The sequence below is a fragment of the Haliotis asinina genome, chromosome 3 (genome assembly GCF_037392515.1).
Source record: "Haliotis asinina isolate JCU_RB_2024 chromosome 3, JCU_Hal_asi_v2, whole genome shotgun sequence".
In the NCBI taxonomy this organism is placed as follows: Eukaryota; Metazoa; Mollusca; class Gastropoda; order Lepetellida; family Haliotidae; genus Haliotis; species Haliotis asinina.
Genome location: NC_090282.1, coordinates 23,017,885 through 23,042,253, shown reverse-complemented (window position 1 = coordinate 23,042,253; position 24,369 = coordinate 23,017,885). Strand labels below are relative to the sequence as shown.

At 39.5% G+C, this 24,369-nt stretch overlaps 1 protein-coding gene across 1 annotated transcript; it reads left to right on the top strand.

Annotated features, from left to right (window-relative positions):
• The first annotated feature begins 184 nt into the window (after positions 1–184).
• Positions 185–20,788, top strand: LOC137277687 (isocitrate dehydrogenase [NADP], mitochondrial-like). Its single transcript, XM_067809562.1, has 11 exons — positions 185–425; positions 4,821–4,915; positions 12,330–12,495; positions 12,884–13,044; positions 15,308–15,448; positions 15,748–15,884; positions 16,045–16,196; positions 17,305–17,417; positions 17,553–17,650; positions 18,999–19,091; positions 20,157–20,788. Exons 1-11 carry the CDS (start codon positions 320–322, stop codon positions 20,236–20,238), a joined length of 1,344 nt encoding a protein of 447 aa, XP_067665663.1. The 5' UTR covers positions 185–319; the 3' UTR covers positions 20,239–20,788.
• The last annotated feature ends 3,581 nt before the right edge of the window (positions 20,789–24,369 follow it).

Genomic DNA, 24,369 nt, shown 5'->3' with positions numbered 1-24,369 from the left:
AGGGGGTTGATTAACACCCCTATCTTTGTTTCATTGCAGTTATTCGTTCACTTATAGGAGCAGTCTAAACTTTTAAGGGGTGTTGACCCATTAATGAAACAGAAAATGTTTCATTCATTGAATAAATGACCATACGTATAATATTTACATAATAAGATATAGAAGTAAACATTTAATGAGTAGCATATAATGTGATAATTTATCTGCATTACGCGTCACTCATACATTCGCGACATGAGTTACCCCTTCACCCCTTTCTGACGTCAAACTCTCACGTGTACGACATTACCGGTGTCTCTGGAAGCAAGTACGAACGAAAATGGCGAGTCCTGTAGCTTCGGTCGGGAAACTGCTGGCCCGTTTGGGTGGGAATGTCCAAAATTATCTCACACCAGTAGCAGTGAACGCTACACAGAAAAGAAATTGTAAGTTAATTGTCGAAGTACATGCAGTGTTGATATGTGGAAAACGGGCACTCTCGTTTTGTCAGTTATTGCAAGTGCCCTTGGATTGGCATTGTCTTTATTTGTGATTATTTATGACTTTCATACTTGAAATTAAGACTGATTATTGTAAGTCTGTCTTTTATCGTACCGAACTGCAGCTGTCGTTTAGCTTCGCAGCATTCGAAACATATGACGAGTGCTAATTAACTTGCAGCCATTTAGAAATATGTTACTTTTCAAATTGACAGTGACAGCTATGGCATTTGATTTTTTCTTTAAAATTTTGGAGATTTTTCGTGTGTTCCAATGTCAGCCCTTTTCGCAGCATATGTATTTGAGATACGATTGCAACTGTTTGAATTCATGTCGGAAGACCAGGCACATGATTTTAGAGGTCATTGGCTTTACAAGATGAAACATAGCTTTTAGAACACCAACTTCACCTTGATTTATATCGGACTTCAGTATCGAAATACCTTTAAATGCACAACAGAAAATGATATGGAATTAAAGTATTATGATTTCAACACTTCCATGATCATGAAATTGTTATTTATGCCAGCGGACTTGATTTTATGATGGGTTGTTCAGAGTTGTTCCCCTTGACTTACCATAAACCCATGATAGTGTGTTTGAATCCAGATTAAGTTTGGAAATATGTTTCACCAAAGTGCTGGCTTTCTTCCAACATAAAGCTGACACAAAGTACAATACTGTCAAAATCCAACTTTGTCACTGTGCACTTTACATTGTCGTGTAAGTTTGAAAGTGATGAGGTTGGGTGGACAGGTTGGTTGACTTGGTTGACACATCATACCCTAATTGCTTAGACTGATGGTCATGTTGTTGATCACTGGGCTTTCTGGCTCAGACTCTGCAATTTACAGATTGCTGCAATGTCGCTGGAATGTTGCAGAGTGTGACATTAAATACAAAGAAACCTAAACATTGAAAAGTTCTTTTCAGATTACAAAACTAGGTTACTGATTTCTATTTCAAAGTGATCCTTGCAGTGAGAATTGCTGAGTTGGCACCCCAACAACCCGGGTCCCATACCCTATAGGTACAATGATATCTGGTTTTCAGCACTCTGATATCATTGAAATGTAGTGTAGACATGTATCAAGGCCAAGTGAGGATGATAAAGTCACATTGATAAAATATGTGGGTGTGTGAACAATAGCTAACATGGTCACTATGTGTGACAGGCTAAAGATAAACTGTCACATAATCGACAGCTTTTCACAAAGATAACCTTTATCTATTGCACTCTCCATTAATAGTGTAAGGCCTTTATGTTTGTGTCAGGGTGGTGGAGTAGCCTAGTTTTTAAGCAATGTCTTGTCACATCGAAGACTCGGGTTCAGTGGGTACAATGTGTGAAGCCCATTTCTGTTGTCCCCTGCTGTGATGTTGGAAAATTAATCTATTGTGTTAAGTTCAATATGTCAAACTGTGGTTTTATTTACTTTTTTTCTAATATGTAGCAAGTGCTGAAGTTCAGCTTTTTGTTGTGAAGACAAAATCGTTCTTGAGCCTTTTTTGAGATCATGTCTGTTTTTAAATGTTATGGTTGTGACTTGATTTCTTTCTTTGTCAGTATAACATCTTTCAGTTTTTAATGCTCCTGCGACTGCTTGTCATTAAGAGGCAACTAATTGGATCGGGTGGTTAGACTCTCTGACTTGGTTGACATGTCATCGGTTCCCATTTGCTCAAATCGATGCCCATGCTGTTGATCACTGGATTGTCTGGTCCAGGCTCAATTATTTACAGACACTGCCATATAGCTGGAATGTTGCCGAGTGCATTATAAACATGATAAAACTAAACTCACTCACTCATTTTTAAAGCTCCAGGCTTCAGTGTGATTGACACCTGGAGCCAAACATCCCCATTCATAAACACTCACTTCTAGTGAGTCAGTGTCACTGACCTCTTCTTTTACAAGGAAACAAACCCTCCTACATAGTGTTTTCACACACTTGCTAAATACTTCTAGCCTTTACACAGTGTAGGCAGTGACGTCACAGTGTCCATGTTGCGGAGGTTTAGCCTAGTGGTTAAAATAACCATTGTATGAAGCCCATTTCTGGTGTCCCTTGCTGTTGTATGGCAGGGGTATTGCCAAAGAGGTGCTAACTCTCTCCCTCATATGTGAAAGTTGTCTTTTTACTGTGGTAGATACTTATGTTTGAATTTGAAATACAACCTTTAAGATTCACCTTGTTCAAATACCTAAGACAAGTAAATTTTCCTGAGGACATGTTGATATTTTATCTTTGTTGGGTCATGCACAAACTACTATTCTTAACACGTTCTCAAACTGCTGCAGATGTAAACAGAATTTAACGAACAGAAACTATCCTTACAGTAAACATGGTAAACATTTTTTGTTGTGTTTAAACAAGACTATAAACAGACTTTTCTGAACTGCTCCTCAGAACTAGTCTAAAATAATTTATAAAAGCTGATGGAAGTCAAATGAATATATGCAAGGTCCCAATAATTATAAACTTTACACAGCTGTAGGTTCAGTTTCAAAATGAAGATTGTGAAGTTCATGTTGTAATGAAAATAGATATATGTCATCAGGTGTTTACAACAATGAATAACAACCATGTTAGTGGTGTTACACTGTACATATCTCACAACATAGGGATGTTATGACATTCATGTCCAAGGGTTGGCACCCCTTGCTTCCAGTCCTGAACTATACCCCTCAGCTGTCCTACTGAGGTTATGTGTCTTTGATGAATGTGTGCCTGCCCATGTTCAGTAGTTGTTTTGATGGTAGTGTGTTTTGACAAGGGTTGATTGTATTATGAAACAAATACATATTCAGTACCTGTAACAGGTTTAGACCAGATTTCATTGGCTTCACCAAATTAAGTGATGGTGCAGATTTGTATATCTATTCAAACAAAAATAGGTTTTTAACCATGAGAAACAAGAGATCCCCCACATCTGAAGGCACAAGGATTTATAGCTGCTCTACAAAACTACCGGTCCAGAAAACGCCCAGTTATACATTTTCAGGGTCCTTAATGGAGATAAAGTATTGTACTATAACAAGGCTTGATTTAAGAGTTGTATACCTACTTGCACCAGGTGCAACTTAAGATAAGAGCCTAGTTGCACAAGACAAATTCCAGATGCAGTGCCTTTATTGCCATGTGTAATGAAAGAAATATGCTTTCGAATTATTTAGATGTTTTATTCAGATGTTGACCCATTCACAAATTGACTTGCACCTGGTACAAGTCAGACTAGTAACTAGGTTGCACTTTGTAATATTGGGTTGCACTAGTGCAAGCAACAAAGCACTAAATCGAGCCCTGTGTAAGACACCTTACACCAAGGACTACGCTTTTTTTGTTGAATTCGGTACAATGAAGATTTCTGTTTCGACCACCTCTTGGGATAGAATGTTGTTTTTTTCCTGCTTCCTTTCTATCTGCTTGTGAATTTTGGATACACACAGTGAAAACCCTGATAGCCATTTTGTATCATGCTGGTCAGATAAACCACTCCAGGCTGTATTGTTGTCATGGTCTATGCTGGCAGAGGAAATTCTCAACAATTTTAGACCTGGTCAGAGGATAGTCTACAGCACATGACAGTAAAATTCTCAATTTGAATGAACAACGTTTTTATTACTTTTTTTCAAAGAATACAAGAAAATATAAATGACAACAAGATCTGGTTAAGCCCTATGCAAAAATATTCTTGTTCTCATTACTGCCCAACCAATAAAATTCGACCCAACCCTGATTCAAGGCATTCAAGTTCTTCTTTAAAAGCCACTTGCCAATTATCCTCACTAATTTTCCACTTTTTATTTTTCATGATTTTTATGACAATCATGATAATGTAATTATGAAAGAATAGATTGACATGGTATTTGATTTCAACAGCATTGCCATTAACAACCGCCAAGTTTTAAATCAGTTAAAGGAATATCATTGTCAATAAAGTCAGCTTTGCAAATAACAGCTTGTTGCATAGTAAGCACCGATAAGATTATAAAATATTTTTTGTACACAAGGGAAAATGCATTTTTGACTCTCAGACTTTGTATGAATTTTTTCACTCTTCTTAGTTTTGATATTCTGTTTCAGAAAAAGTGCAAATTTTCATGAAAATCAATTGATTTAGGGACATGAAATGAAATTTAAAGGTCAAAAGGTAGCTCACCTTGAAACATGCTTTGGAAAATGTAATGAGAAACAAGATATTTTTCATGTTGCCTTATGAACAAATGCAGTCTGTTTCCGAGTTTTGCCTACCCTTAGGTGCTTTGTTTTGAATACAGGACAAATCCCTGGTTCTGTGTTATGTGTTAATGTGTTGTGCTTGTTCACTGTTGTGCAGATGGCAGTGGCAGTCGGATCAAAGTGGCCAACCCTGTGGTGGAGCTTGATGGAGATGAGATGACCAGAATCATTTGGGAGAAAATCAAGGAGAGGGTAGGTGGTCACACACATGTTGTTTGAACAACTGACCCCAAACAGTCCAACCCTCCTTCAGTAGTGCCTTCGCACCACTGTTTGAACAATTGACCCTAAACAGTCCAGCCCTTTCTCAGTAGTGCCCTCACACTGTTTGAACAATTGACGCCAAACAGTCCAGCCCTCTCTCAGTAGTGCCCACACACCGTTTGAACAATTGACGCCAAACAGTCCAACCCTCCTTCAGTAGTGCCTTCGCACCACTGTTTGAACAATTGACCCCAAACAGTCCAGCCCTCTCTCAGTAGTGCCTTCACACCGTTTGAACAATTGACGCCAAACAGTCCAACCCTCCCTCAATAGTGCCTTCACACCACTGTTTGAACAATGATGCCAAACAGTCCAGCCCTCCCTCAGTAGTAGCCTCAAACTACTGTTTGAACAATTCATTCCAAACAGTCCAACCAGTAGTGCCCTCACAACATTGTTTCAGCATTTAAAAAATGCTCCATACGATAATTCAGTTGTTGTGTGTTTCATGCAATAGTAACCAGATATCAGTCAGCAAAAGAACTTAAAATGAAACCAACAAACATTAAAGACTTGTGATGTAATTAACAATTGCATTTTGAAATGAAACAGTCAAAGTAAACTTAGTCCTTGCGTATTTCGTTACACTCCACCACTGAGTGACAATGAGTCTAACAAAACCTAGTAGAAGGTTGCGTCAGGTAACTTTTGAGCAACCAATGACCGTCCAATCAAACGCGAGACGGTTAAACAGATTTAAAAAATCAGACAACGGCTACTATTTAGGGATCTCAGTAGGGACTTTCAAAATATTCAGGTCACTGACACAGATTTCTCCACAAACAAAATCTGCATCTAACACAATTATTTGACCTGTAGTATATACGCTTTTGGGTTTCTGTTGACATGGTTACTGTTAGCTAATATTCCTGCAACATGACATCCTTGAATGTTGCCAAAAACACCATTTTCAGCGACTGTTTACTCGCCGTTGTCATGATTGTATGCACGCTGTGTGCATCACCCAGAAGCGAGGGTATGCTAGATTGCATTCGGAATCATTCATGTAGGAACCTCTACGAGATAAAAAGTTTAAAATGTATGTGTGAATGTCCACTTTCGTGATTTGGAAAGCTGTGTTCTGATTGGTCAATCTCAAAGATTACCTGACGCAACCTCCCATAACGTTTTGACTCAGTAGTGGAGTGTAACAAAAAGTACTGAGGTTAGGTTTATTAATGCAAATCACTGCAAAAGTGTTACAAGTAGAAAAACAAAAAATGGCATTGAAACACAAAAACACTGATTATACATAAGCCACTTATGGTAATATTCACCTCACTGCAGCAATGTTAAAATTTCAAGAAAGATAAGAATGATTTTAACTTAAATGTTGGTCCTTACAGTAACTTGAAATGTGAGATGAGAGATGAAGTTAGCTCCCCTTGAAAAACAAATATGGTGGAAAGACCCATTGGGTACCCTGTAATACCTGCCAGAATTTCGTGTGAATATAGCACAAGTCTACTTAAAGGTACCATGTATGTATTATTGCTACAATAGGAAGGATGCCATTACCAGTTCAAATCTTTGGATGGTACAGAATTTATTTAAAGAATTTGGAACTTATTTGGTTAAATCTTGTGCATTGTGAAATTATCTGTGTACTTATTGTGTTACGTTACACAGACAAGGGATATTCATGACTCTAAGCTTGTTAACAATAGTCTCTTCAGCTGGAGACAACGACAACTGCTGTTACTGTACTACTATCCAGTGTGGCCACAAATGATAATTTGAGATTGTAATCACCATATGTTATGTCTAAGTGAACACCTGTTACATTTACACCTCTTGATAGTGCAGAGGAGTTACCATGGTTACAATGAGTAAATGAAAGAAAAAACCCAGTGTTTAGATCAATGTTCAAAGTGCTCTGGTAGTATTAGAAGTTAAACTTTTATATTATTTCATTGGTTTACTTGTTGTGCAGTAGCATTCAGTTGATGTGTGTAACATGATATATTGTGTTGCAATTTGTCATTAGGAACAGATGTATAATTGGATGTACGTGCTATGCAGGGTTTCCTGAAGAAGTATTCTAACCCTGATCTTAGTGCACTAGGCAGTAGGCAGATTAATGCTGTTAAGAGACTCTGAGATGTATTACACATTGTAAGTCAGTATTTTCTGAAGGTATGCCCACAAGTTCAGGATTGAAACCTTTTCTAATTGGTTTTCTGGACATGCTGAATTTGCCTATGTGAATAAACTTGTACGCCAAGTCTAATTAGGTTTCATGAAGCGTGTAATGTATGATAACAGTAATGATCGTGATGTCATGTTTCACATTTAATCATCACATACCTCATAATCATGATGCATGTGATTAAAATACTGAAATGTGATATAGCACCAGTCCTGGTCACAAATATTCCGATATTAAAATTTTTTAGTATTTCACTATTTGTCACAATTAAGGCCAGACAGTTTAAGGGTTAGAGATTCCTTTTTGTCCATTAAAAATATCCTGCAACGTAGTTGATGTATTTCTCATTCTACACAAGGAAATGCTGCAAAACCTTCCTGAATTGTGCTAGTATTTAACAGACTTAATATTGCACTCTATGGCCAGCATGCTGCAACATGTCTGTAATGAGATATTTCACCAGGTTAGTCATGAACCTTTTGAAGTCAGCTTGCATGCAAGCCTGTGCTGCCTCCGACTGACCAACGCCTTCTGTAATACATGTACATGGTAATGCTATAAGGGAATGAATGTCATAATAGAAACATGTAACTCCTGTTTAGGTGATACTTTCATGGGACATATTATGTACATATGTGCATGCTGTTTTTTCACAGCTGCTATATTTTGCTTGTTGGAGTGGCAGTTTAGAACTTTACGTGTACAAATAGGACAAATTGTTATGGATAACAACTTCTTTATTGCGTGATTTCGACGTTTTGATACAGATTCTTGTACCGTTGTCAAGCAGGAATGCTATATTTTGCTAAAGCTGTATCATTATTATTTAAGCATTGGCTTGTCAAAGTCGTAGGCCCGGGTTCAATTCCTGTCGTGGGTACAATATGTGAAGCACATTACTGGTGTCCTCTGGTATAATATTGCTGGAATATTGCTAAAAAAAACCAACCTCCCTCACTTGCCCACTCCAGTCTGTGTCAGATTAGACGTTATCTCATCAGCAATTGATTGCCTGCTATTAAGTGTGATGCATTTAACAAGTGTGCAATGATTAGTCAGATTGTAGCTGCATTGCTCTTGTCCTTAACTATGAAAACTCGGTTCATTAGCTGATATGACCCGTGAAGGTCCCGAGGTAGAATAGGCCTTCAGCAACCCATGCTGTACCATAAAAGGCGACTGAGCTTGTCGTAAGAGGCGACTAATGGGATCGGGAGGTCAGGCTCGCTGACTTGGTTGACACGTCATCAGTTCACAATTGCATGTATCGATGCTCATGCTGTTGATCACTGGCTTGTCTGGTCCAGACTCGATTATTTACAGAGGTGGAGTCATAGGTGGAATATTGCTGAGTGTAGCGTAAAACTCAACTCAACTCACTCATTAGCTCCTATCAATGTTAGGCCTAAGTTAAGACAGGTGGTTGTTACGAGGGAAGAAAAGTTATGGATAATGACTTGTCACACGTTTTCAACAATTAAAAGAGGCATGTTCATGACTTTGCATAAAATATGTACCAGGTTTTCCTAGTCACCTGATGAATCAATGAAATGACATATGATAGAACACCATTATTAGGTCCAAAAATGTTCTGTTGATAAACAGTGGTTAGGCATATGTTCCCTTGAACCATTTTGATCCTTTATCAGTGCTGTCATTACGATCGCATGTGAGTTCTGTCCAAGGTTACTCCAGTGTTATCTCAGTGTTATTTCAGTGTTGTTTCAATGTTATCTCAGTATTGTCTGAATTCTGTGCAGGATTTGAGTTTCTGGATAGATAGAAGACCTTAAGTTTGCCTTGGTGGATGACTGGGATATTGTGTGGACTACTTTGTTCATTACGAAGATTTATACACCAGACCTGTTTGAACACTACCAAGGATGCTAAACTGCTGTAAAGGGTTCATTTTATGAGCGGACTCTACTCCAACACTTTGAAGTTGTAACACAATCTTCTCAGCTTCATGAATGTCAAGTTGAGTCTGATTGTCGTCTCTCATATTTGAATAATGAATCTCAATTTCTAGCATTGGGTCGCTTCAGAGGAATACTGCAGCTTCATGTTTGCAGGGCTTGTGTTTCCAGTAATCCATACTTCAGACAATAGCCATTTAATTGGCTTTTTTCTCCCTGACCTACACAAGTGCAGAAATGTTTATGGAGTCCTGGGGTTTCAGGCTCTGCGCTGTATGGCCGCCCACTGTATGAAGTGTCCATTAGTGTTTCTACAGTACCGTCTGATCAGAAACGTCAAATGTGGACAAAAATCTTCATTGCCAAAGATTTGAAATTAATGTCAGTATTGTCTGTTTAAACTTTAATCATTTGCAAATGCAGTAAGATTACATCGTGTGAGTTGTGATCTAAGATCACTTATGTACTTTGAACCAATGCCAAGCAACCATAATTCTGTGATTTAATGAAAATGAAATTTCTTCTCACAAGTGGATTTCAAAGAAATCCTCAATGCGGTAGCCTTATGGTTAAATATTTTGCTCGTCACGCTGAATTCACGGGTTTAAGTCCACCCATTTCTGGTGCAGTGACTAGCTCACTCAGTTATAATACAGAATGTGAGAATAATTATCATCTAAGATAAGGTTGGCGATTTCTTCCCGCTTCACTCACTCGTTCTGTCCAGGCATGTGCTGTTGCCCACTGCATAATCAACTGATATGGGTGCATGGAAATACCACTGGCTGCCCCATACAGAAGCATGCCTAGTGTGGATGACTTGTGTGGGAGGTACATTCAGCTGATATGTGGCTCTTCAGCAGAGCCGATAGCTTCTGAGTTACTTTGACCCAGTCTCAGGCGGTATGACTTCTGATCAGCCCTTGCGGAGGACAATATGCAACAAACTGCTAACTGCAGGAGCTGTGTTTATTTCAAGTGATATTCCTTTGACTGATAGTAAAACTTAGTGATTGTTCATGGTGTTTCACTGCAGCTGAAATTTACATAGTGTGACTCGATTGATAATGCCCTCACTGACAGTACAGTTACCACTAGCTTCATGTTCACATAGAAATATCCCTGGGTATTATATTTTGGGTTTTAGCAGGCACACAGGGTTTTTGTCATTTTGACCTTACTAATGCTGTGTGTCATACTGTGCAATTTATACACTGCTAATAGGTCTGTTGCATTCCCCTGTCGGGCGGAAGACCCGGGTTCGATTCCCCACATGGATACAATATGTGAAGCCCATTTCTGGTGTATCCCTGCTATGATATTGTTGGAACATTGCTGACAGTGGCCTAAAACCAAACTCACTCAGTCACTCACTCACTCACTCATGCTCTGCTTTAAGAAATTTCAATGCTTGAATGTCCTTGCAGTAAATTATACCATGTACCAAATGTGAAAAAATCAACGTAATTTAAGAAGGCACTTCTAATGCAGATAAACTCAATATCTTCTGTATGCAGAAGCCTCTTAACTCCCAGGAAAGTATGCAAGTCTTCCCATAGGAAGTGGTTACGTGTTTCACGTGTCAACTTTGGCCTCTATTAATAAATCCGCGATAATACACAGCCGGTTTGACCTTGTTTGTCATTCACATAGTGGTAGATAAGCCAGCATGTCTAGCTGAAGGTTTTATTTGTTTTGTAGTATTACCTGACCACAATTCACATTGTCCGTGTCTCATTTTCTGCCTTGTCACAAGATCCTTTGACATTGACCTACTATCAAGGTTAAAACTGTAAATGTGTCCGGCGTAACATTATCCAAGGCCTTTATCTGTGTGAAAGACCTGTTTGTGTCAATACCTGTATTTACCCATCTCACTTAACCCTGAATATGCAGGGTTAGCATTTTCTCAAGGTCTTTCAAGTTAAAGGGTGAAACCTGTAATATTATGGACTTCGTTGCGTAAATAATTCATATTTAAAAACTACATGGTCCTGAGATCAGTGTCTTGTTTTATCATCCATTCATTGAAAATATGTCTTCCTTGAAAGGCCTTCAGTGTGGTTGAAAGCCTTAAGAAATGTCTCAGAAAGACCATTACTCTATTTTGACAGTCAGTGTCTCTCTGAAGTAGTTAAATATATTTTTTTGGCTCTTTAATAGTTTTTACACGGATTTGTTTTGAATCTGGGCTTCACGGTTCATTCTTGCTTTGTTTCCTTTTTTTCTTTCTCTCTGTAGGTTGGTTTGATGGTTTTGCTTCTTTTGTTTTGCTTCTTTTGTTTTGCTTCTTTTGTTTTGCTTCTTTCGTTTTGCTTCTTTCGTTTTGCGTCTTTTGTTATGCCATGGTGTGGGTGTAGGTCTATTTGGTAGAAGTATTATAGGTTATTTTTAAAGAATTACAAGGTAATATGTTAAATATTTTTGTTATTGGTATATGAAAATATCTACGCGGTATGTAAATAGAAACATGTTCCTATTTATTTTACATGTTTTTATGTTATGTTGGTGAAAAACATTTGTAGATCTTTTGTGTTTATAAGAAGACAACTGGAACATTTTAACCAATATCATACGTACGTACATACGTAGGCTGCATGATTGAGCTTTTTAGGCTAACAACATTGAAGGTTTCATATGCTCCATGACCATTTCACTCAATTCGTAAAGTGTCTGCATCGGACATATTACACAATGAATACATACTTCATTAGTTTATACATTGACTGTGGGTTAGAATAGATCTTCACTAAACCCAAGCTTAGAGGTCGTTAGCGGTTCCAGTGGTTGACAATGGAATAATGCTGAGTGAAACACAAAACTATATTTACCCACTCAAAAATAAACTGACTTTGACATGTACATGGTATAAGTTGGAAGCAAGTGATACTTATCAGCATGTTTGTTGAATATGTTCATGCAAACTGAGCTAGGCCAAAGTACACCTTGGTGTTCACAGTAGGTTTTGTATCAGTGCATGCAGAAATAAAATTATACAGTCCAAATCATATGCACGTGATATTTTCATTAAAATCCTCAATCATGTTAAAATGTATCGTCTAAATGTTGCAGTTTTAAGGTACTTTTTAAACTTACATAGATCAGAATCAATGTATCCAAAACTCGCATGCAAAATATTTTTTTGGGTGTGGTTCTGTTATATTTTTGTGTGAAAAACGAAGGTTTCTGCATTAATGCAAACACTGCACCTGCACCCATGCAGTCAAGTGGGAAATAGTACTGGTAACCTGCATTAAGGACAGCTGTTTTGTTGCAGCTCATCTTCCCTTACCTGGAGGTTGATTGCAAATACTATGATCTGGGTCTGCCATACCGGGACCAGACCAACGACCAGGTTACCATTGACTCCGCCGAGGCCATCAAGAAGTACAATGTGGGCATCAAGTGTGCCACCATTACACCCGACGAGGCTCGTGTTGAAGGTTAGTTGTTTTACTTGATAAGGCTTCAAATCTGTGAAAATTTGATGCAAATTTAAAATGTAACTCTTTTAAATTGCAATATGTAGTTTTAAATATCTTCCCTTTATTTTAAATACATATGAAGATCCTGGGTAGACTTGATCTTTAGTAAGACATGCTTGTTGTAAGAGGCGACTAACAGGATAGGTCATCATATCCTGATTGCATAGATCGATGTTCATGCTATTGATCAGTGGATTGTGTGGTCCAGGCTCAGTTATTTACAGACCATTCACATACAGCTTCAATATTGCTGTGTGTACTGTAGAACTAAACACACTGTAAATATCTTTTCAATGTGAGTATGCACATATACGTATAATACAAGTTTATGTACATTCAAATGTAGAGTTCAAGTTGAAGAAAATGTGGCTCAGTCCGAATGGAACCATCAGGAACATCCTTGGAGGTACAGTGTTCAGGGAGCCAATTATCTGCAAGAACATTCCGCGTCTCGTGCCGGGCTGGACCCGCCCCATTGTGATTGGCCGTCATGCTCACGGTGATCAGGTATATATCATTTGACTTCATGTCTCCTTCAAATGAGTAATGACTCCACCATCATGTACCCCTGCAGCATGGACGGTTGCTCATAATATCAACCCTTGTATTTTTCTGTAGGCAGCCATGATTTGGTTAAAGAAGTGTAAGCAAAGAACATGCTTTCAATATGTGTCCTGTAAAGTGTTATCAATCAGATAGAGAATATTTTGAGTCCACTTGCATGTTACCGCCCAAGACTTCATGTCTCCTAAAAACCCCTTAAACTTGTGAATGGATAACTATGAAGGTGAAGGTAACAGAATGAATGAGCGAGTTGTCTTTTTTTAAATCAAAAACAAATTTTGTAGTCAGATATGAATTCAAAGGATGTTACTTTAACTCTGATATGTCAAATGTCTAGGTACTTTTGAAGGTCAGTGTTATGAGTGACTTGTTTCTAGTTAGAGAAGTATTGTTATTTGCAAAAAATAGGGGCCATTTTCATGCAGGTGTTAGGAGCTATTGGAGGTCAGTCCCTCAATGGGATTATAACATCCTTAAGAGTGGGTGTATACATAGTTTGGCAGCTTTCAGAAAATACTGGGTGGGAGGCTGCTTCTCTTGAGTCGGTATCTTCCCATTATGACCACTACCAGTTTGATAGTGGAATTCAGTGCCTGCTGTAGCTGGCAACACTATTTCCCTGAATCAGTTTAGTATTATATACGCTAGGCAAAACCAACACCTAAACTGACCTATTTATCATTTATCTGTCTATCTGTTATTTTGTCTTGGTATTATTCTTTGTTGTCATATTATTACATTTATGTTTCCGGCTATTGGAACAATGTTCTGGAGTAGTGTTTATATAAGCCACTAGGCCTGTTTGCCTGTCCAGGCAATAATATTACAGTCCCAGAGTTTCATTGAGCCGTCAATGCCGAACCCATCATGTTTACTAAGTCTGTGTCGCTTGTGCTGCCCATAGTTCAAAGTATTACATAGTATAATAACTTTTTAGTTTACTTACCATGTGACCCGTGATGGTCTGGGGTAGAGTTGGCCTTCAGCAACCCATGCTTGCTATAAAAGGCCGCTATGCTTGTCATAAGAGGCTACTAACAGGATTAGGTGATCAGGCTCGCTGACTTGGTTGACACGTCATCGGTTCCCAATTGCACAGATCAATGCTTATGTTGTTCATCAATGGTTTGTCTGATCCAGACTCGATTATTTAAAAATGTATATGATATATCTTGTAACTCGGTATATGTGTATTCTTGAACTCTCCACAACAATGACCTATATAATTAGCTGAATAGATATTGTATGAACCTGATACAGCTGTAACTGTTTATAAATGTTGATGGAACAGTCTACCTGATGGAGGGGGGAGAGCTAGTAATTAAAAAAACACTACTTGAACAGGTTGTGTATTGGACAGGTAGTCAAACTGGGAGTAGTCATGATGGGAATGAACCCTTCAGGCTACTGATGTGAAGGGGCGCTGGGTGTAGCCTAAAGGTTAAACTGTCCACTCAATTATTGCTGAAGATCCAGATTCGATTCCCCACATGGGTGCAATTATCCTCGATATCTCCAGGGTCTATGTTCCGAAAAGTCTCCACTATACCCTGGACGCATCTACGGGTCGGCCCGATAATTTTATTACCTCCCTTTGCTGACTCCGCTTTCTCACAGTAGCCAATCAGAGTGGTCGCTGTTATAACCGAATTTGCCAGTGTCAACAAAGGTAGCAGTTGCAACTGCGAAGGTTTGCTCGCCGTGCGACTCTCAATTTGGGGAAATCATACATGCAACTTTATAGGTCTGAAACCTTTTTCAAAAACATATGCAAGAAATCCATCTAATACTTTCAGAGAACCCACGCATGGTTTGTTTGCCAAGTTTAATCGGTTAGAGAATTTAAAAAGAGAAAGTGAGTTGTGATTGGTTCGCTCAAATTTCCAGCGTAGACACCTGATTGGATAAAAAGCCAGCCAAGGGAGGTAATAAATTTATCGGGCTGAGCCGTAGATGCATCCAGGGTATAGTGGAGACTTTTCGGAACGTATACCCTGGAGATATCGAGGATGGGGTGCAATGTGTGAAGCCCATTTCTGATGTAATATTACTGGAATATCATTGGAATATTGCAAAAAGAGCAGTAGGACCATGCTCACTTAGAAGTGTACATGGAAAACATCACTTTGTTAATGCGCCCAATTTTCAAGGTACCGGTACATGTTGGTAGCACTATTCAAGTTTTCTGAAACCTGTTCCTTTACAGTACAAAGCAACAGACTATGTGGTTGAGAAGCCCAGCAAGTTTGAGTTGGTTGTGACTACCGATGGAAAGGAAACCAGACTGCCAGCCTTTGAGTTCAAGAATGGAGGTGGTGTGATCATGGGCATGTACAACACTGATGAGGTGAGCAGGTGCTGGGAGACGACTTTCACATTGTATTTTCTTATAGACATTGGTTACAATAAGGCGTCAACTTGGGCACATAAACACAACTGGTACAGCAATGCATTATATTGAGGAAGTAACGTACATGTGTTCATCCTGGGCATCATTGGTATTTAAATATGTGGGTAGGACGAATTTTCCCATTGTCTTGGTCCAAGGGGAGATAATTTGTGAAAATGCATTTTACATCTCCTAATAAGCTATGCTTCTTATCTTCTATTGACATTATTGCCAGACCATTTTTCTTTGTTTTTCAGTCAATCGTAGGATTCGCCCACGCTTGCTTCCAGTATGCCATAATGAAGAAATGGCCTCTGTACATGAGCACCAAAAATACTATCCTGAAGAGATATGATGGCAGATTTAAGGACATCTTTGAGGAGATCTATGAAGCGTATGTTATACATTCTAGGTTCTATCAACAACCTTTTGCATCCAACAAATTTCAGTGTTGATGAGGCTGTGGGTTTTCTTGCTTTATGTACGCATGACTCAGACAGACTATTTTTATTTAAATTGTTCTTTGCCTTGACCTTATATTTGTCTTTTTGCAGTAAATACAAACCAGAGTTTGAGAAGCTTGGAATTTGGTACGAGCATCGTCTGATTGATGATATGGTTGCTCAGGCACTCAAGTCGGATGGAGGCTTTGTATGGGCTTGCAAAAACTATGATGGTGATGTGCAATCTGATGTTGTAGCTCAGGGTAGGTCTGAATGGCTTCACATTTCTCCTCGTGAGCTCCAGATAATGATATATATTTGCTGTAGGTGACAGGGCCGCTACGATTGTATCTCAGTGCGTTTTTATGAATATAAAACAGTTGATCCAGTCGTCCAGGTTGCTGGTAGTTGCCAAGCAGAGTTACCTCCCTTAGTGAAGTTGCCATCCATTCATGCCCAAGTCGTGTTATTCCAGGACAAGCAGAACAGCCTCTCGTGCCCCTCTAGAAGGATTACATATTGGCGTAGGAACATCAGAACTACTTCAGACAGGAACAATAACACTATTCCTGTTTGATTCCAATAGTATATAACATCACTTACGTACTCATACATTGTGTTGCTGTTTTCTTGTGCTCTGTGGTGCCGTGCGGGCATTGCATACTTAATGACCTTAAAAGCTGATACTTACTGTTACCCTGCCTAGCACTCAACATTAATTGGGTGGAACACTTATGAAAGCTGCTTTGAGCCTGACTTGCTCCTTAGAGTGAGTGGGAGTAGTTTTACGCCAGACTTGGCAATATTCCAGTTACAGCAGTCTGGACCAGGCAGTCCATTAATCAGCAGCATGAGCATTGATCTGCCCAATTGGGAAATGTGTCAACCAAGTCAGCGAGCCTAACCACCCAATCCCATTAGTTGCCTCTTATGACAGAGTCACCTTTTGTGGCAAGCATGGGTTGCTGAAGACATTCTACTTCTGATTTTCGTGGGTCCTCCTTGACTTGGTTCACACAAGCGGGGAAGTGGCATACTGTAGTATTTTGCCCTCAATTCAGCATACTGTAATGCATCCAATAACACGACAGTTTTGGTTTTTGTACCTTCATTTATTATCGTTTGAAAACCTTTCCAAAATGTCTAGAATATGGTACATATGGTACTGTGATAAGAGCATACTGTTTCACCCCTAGCTTACACATGTCATTGTATCCAAACTGCATAGATCCGTTTTCATGATGTGTGCCACTGGATTTTTTTTGGGTCCAGACTTGATTATTTGCAGACTGCATGAATATGAATATTGCTTTCTGTAACACTCACACACTCAGGGGAAACTGACATGTTGGAAATATTGTTGGTGGACAGGTTACGGATCCCTGGGACTGATGACTAGTGTGTTGGTGTGCCCAGATGGAAAGACAATTGAGGCCGAGGCTGCTCATGGCACAGTCACCAGGCATTACAGAGAGCACCAGAAGGTACCACGCTTCTCTTCTCTTTGATGTACAGACTTCATGTGGTTGCATTTGTTGGTTTGCAATTTATGTCAGAGAAAATCATGTATGCTTTTATTTGTTTCATTGTACAGATACTGAATGTGTTTTTGTTACTAGGGTAACCCCACAAGCACCAACCCTGTAGCCAGTATCTTTGCCTGGACACGAGGATTGGAACACAGAGGAAAATTGGACGGAAATGCTGACCTTCAGAGGTGAGGGATTTGACCTCATTTTACAGCTAATATCTACAGTATTTCGTCATGTGAATCAACAGATGAAGTCATAGCAGTGAACAAAGGGTATTCTGGGTAGACTGGGGAATTCTGGGTCCACTTGGGAGTTCTTGGTACAGTGGGTGGGATTTGGGGCTCTGGGGGATTCAAGTTACACTTGAAGTTGTTATTGACAGTGGGGTGATTTGGGGCATACAAGAGGTTTCTGGGTGAGAGTAAGTTCCAAGCAGCATATGTTGGTGGTAAGAAATGGATGTGGTTTTGTTTTGGTTGATTGCTTGTCAGTGTACCCTCAATGTTGTAGATGTGTGCTACCCGTGAAAACCCGGGGTGGAATAGGTCTTCAGCAACCCATGCTTGCCATAAAAGGCGACTGTGCTTGTCGTAAGTGGCGACTAACAGGATCGGTTGGTCAGACTCACTGACTTGGTTGACACGCCATCAGTTCACAATTGCACAGATTGATGCTCATACTGTTGATCACTGGATTGTCTGGTCCAGACTCGATTGTTTACAGAGGTGGAGTCATAGGTGGAATGTTGCTGAATGTAGCATAAAACTCAACTCACTCACTCACCCACTCACTCACTCATTAGCTCATATCGGTTCCCAACTGCGCAGATCAGTGCTTATGTTGTTGATCACTGGATTGTCTGGTCCAGACTTGATTATTTACAGACCGCTGCCATATAGCCGGAATATTGCTGAGTGCGGTGGAAAACTAAACTCACTTACTCACTCACTAACTGATGATGTATGCTGACAACATCTATCACCAGATTGTCAGGTTCAGTCTTAGTTATTCAAGGCTACCATTACATCATTGTATTATTGAAAGTTGTTATGAAGTAAGAAAGTGACTCAAAAACTTTCATCTTGTTATGTTCTGTACCAAACATTCATGGATGAGACATATTTTGAGGATGTATTTATGGAAATTCGTGTTTGGCCTTAACTTAAATCACATTCCTCAAGCACACATGATATTGTAAATATGTCAAACAAATTAATCAGATCGTTCGACAGACATGGATATTTACAGTTGTTATGCATTGCTTATTTCACCCAACTTTTTGTCTTGTCAGGAATGCCCAAGACAAGGGCCCTGTTCCTCAAAACGATAATTATCCTAAGACAATCGCAACTCCCGTACTTAAACATGCCCCGGTATACTTAAGACGACTATGATGGCTTTGAGGAACGACACCCTGATTTACAGATCAATCAATGCCTTTTCAACAATGATGATATGTCTGTAAGTAGGTAAGTATAGTACATGGGTTGATAAGTTACCGGAGAGTGTAACCTGTGGGTGTCTGTGTTGCAGGTTCTGTCAGCAGATGGAGGAAGCATGTGTCCAGTGTATCGACAGCGGCAAGATGACCAAAGATTTGGCTGGATGCATCCATGGACTGAAGAAGTGAGTACATCGAAATCACTTCCTGTCTAGACCAGTTGCCATAGAAACTGGAGGATCTGTTGTGATAGAAATTAGGTCAGACCAAGTTTTGCATTACCATATTTGAATATACAGAAATCAAAAGTATACCAGCAAAAACGTAAGAAATCACCAATGAATATGCGACTTCTAAGGCTTGCTCCGACTTGTTTTAATCTTATGTTCAGCCATTTATCTTGAAATGTTCCCTGGTAGTCTTACAATCTTTCAAAAGTGAAGTTTTTGTCTTTTTAAACATTCTGAAATTGCAAACTGAGAAGGCTCATTTTCACCATGAATGGTTCTGATCATTGGGTCATATTTGTTAAAATTGTGAATGGTGTGATTTGTGGAACAGTTGGAACATTTGATTTACATTAGAAAAATATACACTTAAACTGCTGCAACAATGTTTAAAAACATTATGGACAGTTTCTTGTTTCAATTTTGTTCAAGATGAGAACAAAAGTGTTTAAATGGTATTTGATATTTGAAACTGTGAAATATATCCAGGAGCACTGAGAAGTTAAAAAATTGAATTTTATGGATATATTACCACTTAGGATGTGGTGCTAGAAATATGTATATCTTATAGCTATAGGTAATCAATGATAATTTAAGTATTGTATCAGGTAGGGATCACAGGGTCCTTTATATCTTTTGAGTGTCTTTGATACACATGTTCTTCAAAGTTGATCTATGATAAAGAGGGCACAGTATATGGATGACAGCTGTACTGTAATAGATATATAGTAACCAGGAAGACACATTGAACATCCTTTAGGTCGGGTATGGCTGGTACACGATGGTGTGGTAGTACAAGTTGTACACCATTTAGGAACATGTGCAGCGTATGTTATGTGTGATGTGGTACTGAAGGTTGTACACTATTTAAGAACACGTGCAGTGTATGTTATGTGTGATATGGTACTGAAGGTTATACACCATTTAAGAACATGTGCAGTGTATGTTACATGTGGTATGATACTGAAGGTTGTACATTATTTAAGAACATGTGCAATGAATGTTGCTGATTTTGTCTTTCAGCGTCAAGCCAGAGCATTATCTGAACACCATGGACTTCCTTGAGGCGATCAGCGAACAGTTTGAACGTACTCGCAAGAATTGATTCACATAGCACATAGGCAGTTTCATTATCTTGTGTACTGTAGGCAGGAGCCTGATTTGAATCTCTCATCCTGGGGCCTCCCCATGTTTGTACAATAGAATCATGAAGCTTTGTTATTTGTAAATCAAATGTACTCCAGTGCAAGTTCTTTAAACAGATTTGGGGCTGGACTCCATGAACAATATTTCACATTGCCATTTTGGGTCAACTATGATTTATTAATGAAGATTATCATTGACGAATACATGGGCCCCAAACTAAATTTCGGGGAACTTTTTTCCCATTTTTTTCAAACTGGACTGTCAGTAGGTTTCAGATTATGTGGGTGAATTCTGCCGTAATTGTCACCAAAGAATGTTGGTTTTGCAAGAAATCAGTCAACGAAGCAAAGTCCTATTTGCATGAGAGAGTACTACCTATGTTTGAAGTATATATTTGAGATGCTGTGTAGTGCTATTTGGAGAACCACATCATGAAAATAGTGACCTGAGACTTTCACTTTCATGCAACTTGTACATCCGTCAGCTCAGCAATAAAGCCACTGAGTGTCTCTTGTGTTCCTGTGTTCATTGGGATGGCTGTGGAGATATGTCTGCAATAGGGTACATTACGATACTAAACTTTTAGTTAAGACCATGTATTGCCAAAGTATTGTGCACTGAAGCTGATACGATATGAATCCCGATATAAGGGTGGCGATAAAGTACGTATACAATTTTTTCGGAAATGAGAAAATTAAGTTTAAGCACAGACTAAGAAGATGCAAGTGCCATGTTTGACACAGTTCCTGACACAAGAATTTCCAAAAAGAATTCTCAAATAACTATGCATATATATTAATCAACAAATAAAAGTAAGTCTTTCTTGACAGATATCGTACCGGGATATACGACAATGTAAACCCTTGCATTATTAGTTCTCTGTATCATGGGTCCAAAGCCGAGAGCCGCGATGCAAAGGCGATGGGTCGCCCTGTTTCACTGCAAGGACAGTTTTTCATTCGAGGAATGCTTGTGAGAAAACGACGTGATTCCGAGCAAACAAGAACGTGACCGCTCGAAGAAACAGCTGTCCGAAACAAAACATGCCAAACTCCTGTTGAAAATTGACCAGCATGTAGCGTATGAAGTCACCAAAGAAAAAGTCAAGCAAACTTCAAGCAAAATTGCTTGATGATAACAAACACAACACCAAGGGAGAGAGACCGGTGACACTCGTGGTGGCAACAAGGTTAAACAATACTCTGGGAAGCAGCGACCACACTCCCAAGTTCACTAATTGCCTGCCAAAGAAACCGACAGGGTGTGTGCGAGATACGAAGGCAGACTAGGCGCTGAAATGAAAACCATAAGGTCGGTCCTGACCAAGGTGTGTGACAGTCTTGCTTAGTACTTCCCATTCCGGTAGAACGTCGACTTTACCCGTGGGAAGATCTAAACACAGATCCGTTCACCAATCACTTTGAGCACCGTCAGCTGCATGCTGTAGCACAGATATGGCTCTGGTGACCACGGCGATTATCACAAACAATCATTGAAAATTTAAAGAAAAAGGAGATGTTGGAGGTTGAGGAGAACGTTGTCCCCTCCAACATAGAAATGTTGATGACCGATGGTTAAAAAAGCTCGTAACAACGCATATCACGCCGCCATGGTCAGCTTGCTGAGCGTAGGCTTTGCGCGCTTGAGCAAAATGATCACCAAACAACTAGCACCCAAGCTCGAGTTCAGCTTTTGATTAGTACGGTCACCAAAGACATGCTCGTTAAGACACCCACAATGAAATCTATCAAGAAAACCGATGACGAAGAAATCAGAAAGGCAAAAGACGGGATACATACTTGAAACAGGCTCGTGTGAACATTTGACCCAGCTTGCTTGTAGTAGTATACCAACGGGGAAAGGGTGGCTTTTCATGTTTTGACACCCAGTCGAACATGATTAGCCGAGCACTCTCACACACACAGTATCTTAAATAACATTGGTTTAACCGACAAATTTGGAATAATCCATCTGGGTACTTCACCTCATGGTTAGTCTCGAACGCTGAGAGAATTCTAAAAACCAGGTCTTTCAAAAATGGAAAGGCAATATTTCCGCAAGGCCTAATGGTTTATATTATTGCCATTTCAAACAGCCCTTTGGATTTGTATCACGCCTTTTCCTGAACTGATGAAATTGCCATTGGAGAGGAGTGCCTCGAGTTGAAAGACACTGTCATCACTGTAGCTCACCTGCTATTGCAAATAGTTCCATTATCTTTTCAAGTGCGAAACCTTCACCCAAGAGAGATCTATGTACATTCCCAAAAGATTCTGCCAATTCCCAAATTTATCTAAAGTGGCCATTCTTCAGTCAAAAGAAACAATAATCCCACGTAACCTTCCCACATACTTCAAATTAGTGTCCTCAAAACTAAGGACACTTTTCCTACACTGCATAGAAACCACCAAAACAAACAAACGAAAAACTTCCATCCATCACATGCCTGGTTTATTCGTGTGACATTTGTGTTTATATCTGACTTGTTTGGCTTATCCATGGAGATGAAGCGCATGTAAACACAAATTAATCAAGGTTTTTCAATGAAGTCATTTTCTACAAACTTGAATAAAATAGACAGTATTTGGCGATGTCAACTGATCAATGACATCTACACTCCAATATTTGAGGTTTACATTTTTGCAAGGGAGACTAAGCAATGAATATACCAAAGAAAGGGTTGATAGGTACACGTTTTTTGTGTGGTATGGGTTAATAGACTGTGAACCATTTGAAAACGTGTAATGTATAGTACTGATTTTGCCTTTCAGCGTAAAACCTGAGCATTATCACGACACCATGGGCTTCTTGAGGCGATCAGCGTATATTTGGAACATACAAGCAAAATTTGATCCATACAGGACATAGGCAGTTTCATTGTCGTGTGTACAGCAATCCTTCAGCCCCCTAGCACCGCCCCCCCAACACACACACACACACACACACACACACACACACACACACACACACGTTTGTACATTAGAATTATGAAGATTTGTCATTCTTCAAATAGGTTAGTGGCTGCACTCTATGGAATGCAGTATCTTTGTCATTTTGGTCAACTCAGATTTACTTTGGGAGATTATTAAAATATGTATGGGCCGAACAAACCCTAAAATTCGGTAAACTTTTGTTCCTTTTCCTGTAGCAGGACGGGGTAATTAGGTAACCTAGAGGTTAGATATTGCCTTAATGAATTGATTGCAGCGTTGTTTTACTCAAGGTACTTCGATTCTCGTAAAGATCCTGGGTTAGATCTGATCTTCAGCAAACCATGCTTATCGCAAGAGGTCAGACTCGCTGTCTTGGTTGAGACATGTCATCACATCCCTATTGTGTAGACTGATGCTCATGATGTCGATCACTGGACTGTCTGGTCCAGACTAGACTGGAAAATTGCTGAGTGCGGTGTAAAACACCAAACAAAACCTGACTGCTCTGTGGTATTCAGCGTACAAAAATGGGCCTCCTGGCCGGATTACGGAAAAAACATGAATGGTGATGAATGCCTTTGTTTGATACGAGGAATGCTCCTAGTTTGGTTCCGATCATAGACACAGTACTTGAAGTCTGTTTGGGGTTCCCAGTCATGGTGTGTATGAATGTTATGCTGAAAGTGCGTAAGACTTTACTCAGCTTGAAGACATAAATAATATAACAGGGAGGTTGTACATAGGCAAATGTAAACGTGGACAGACTAAAGTGGGCTTTTCTTCCACTTTAAGCTGTCCAGACAAGTAAAATGTTGTTCATAGCTCCATGACATTTGTCTTTCTTTTCTGTCTGCCGTCAAATCTCTCGGGTTAGTCAGAGCAACACTCCTGAAGTGCTCCTTGATTTGTTGAAGAGGCGTGGTAACCGCATTGCTAAAGACGTGCACAGCATCCGGGTTTGTCAGATCTGTGCTTTGTGGCCTAGACCTTGTCTTGGTTTTGTCAGTTCCGTACTTGTGGCTCAGATTGTGTCTTGGTTTTGTTTGGTCAGTGTCGTGTGGCCTAGTCTTGCTTTGTCTGATCTGTTTTGTTTTGTCAGATCTGTGCTTTGTGGCTTTGGTTATGTCTTTGTTTGTCAGATCGAGGTTTTGTAGTTT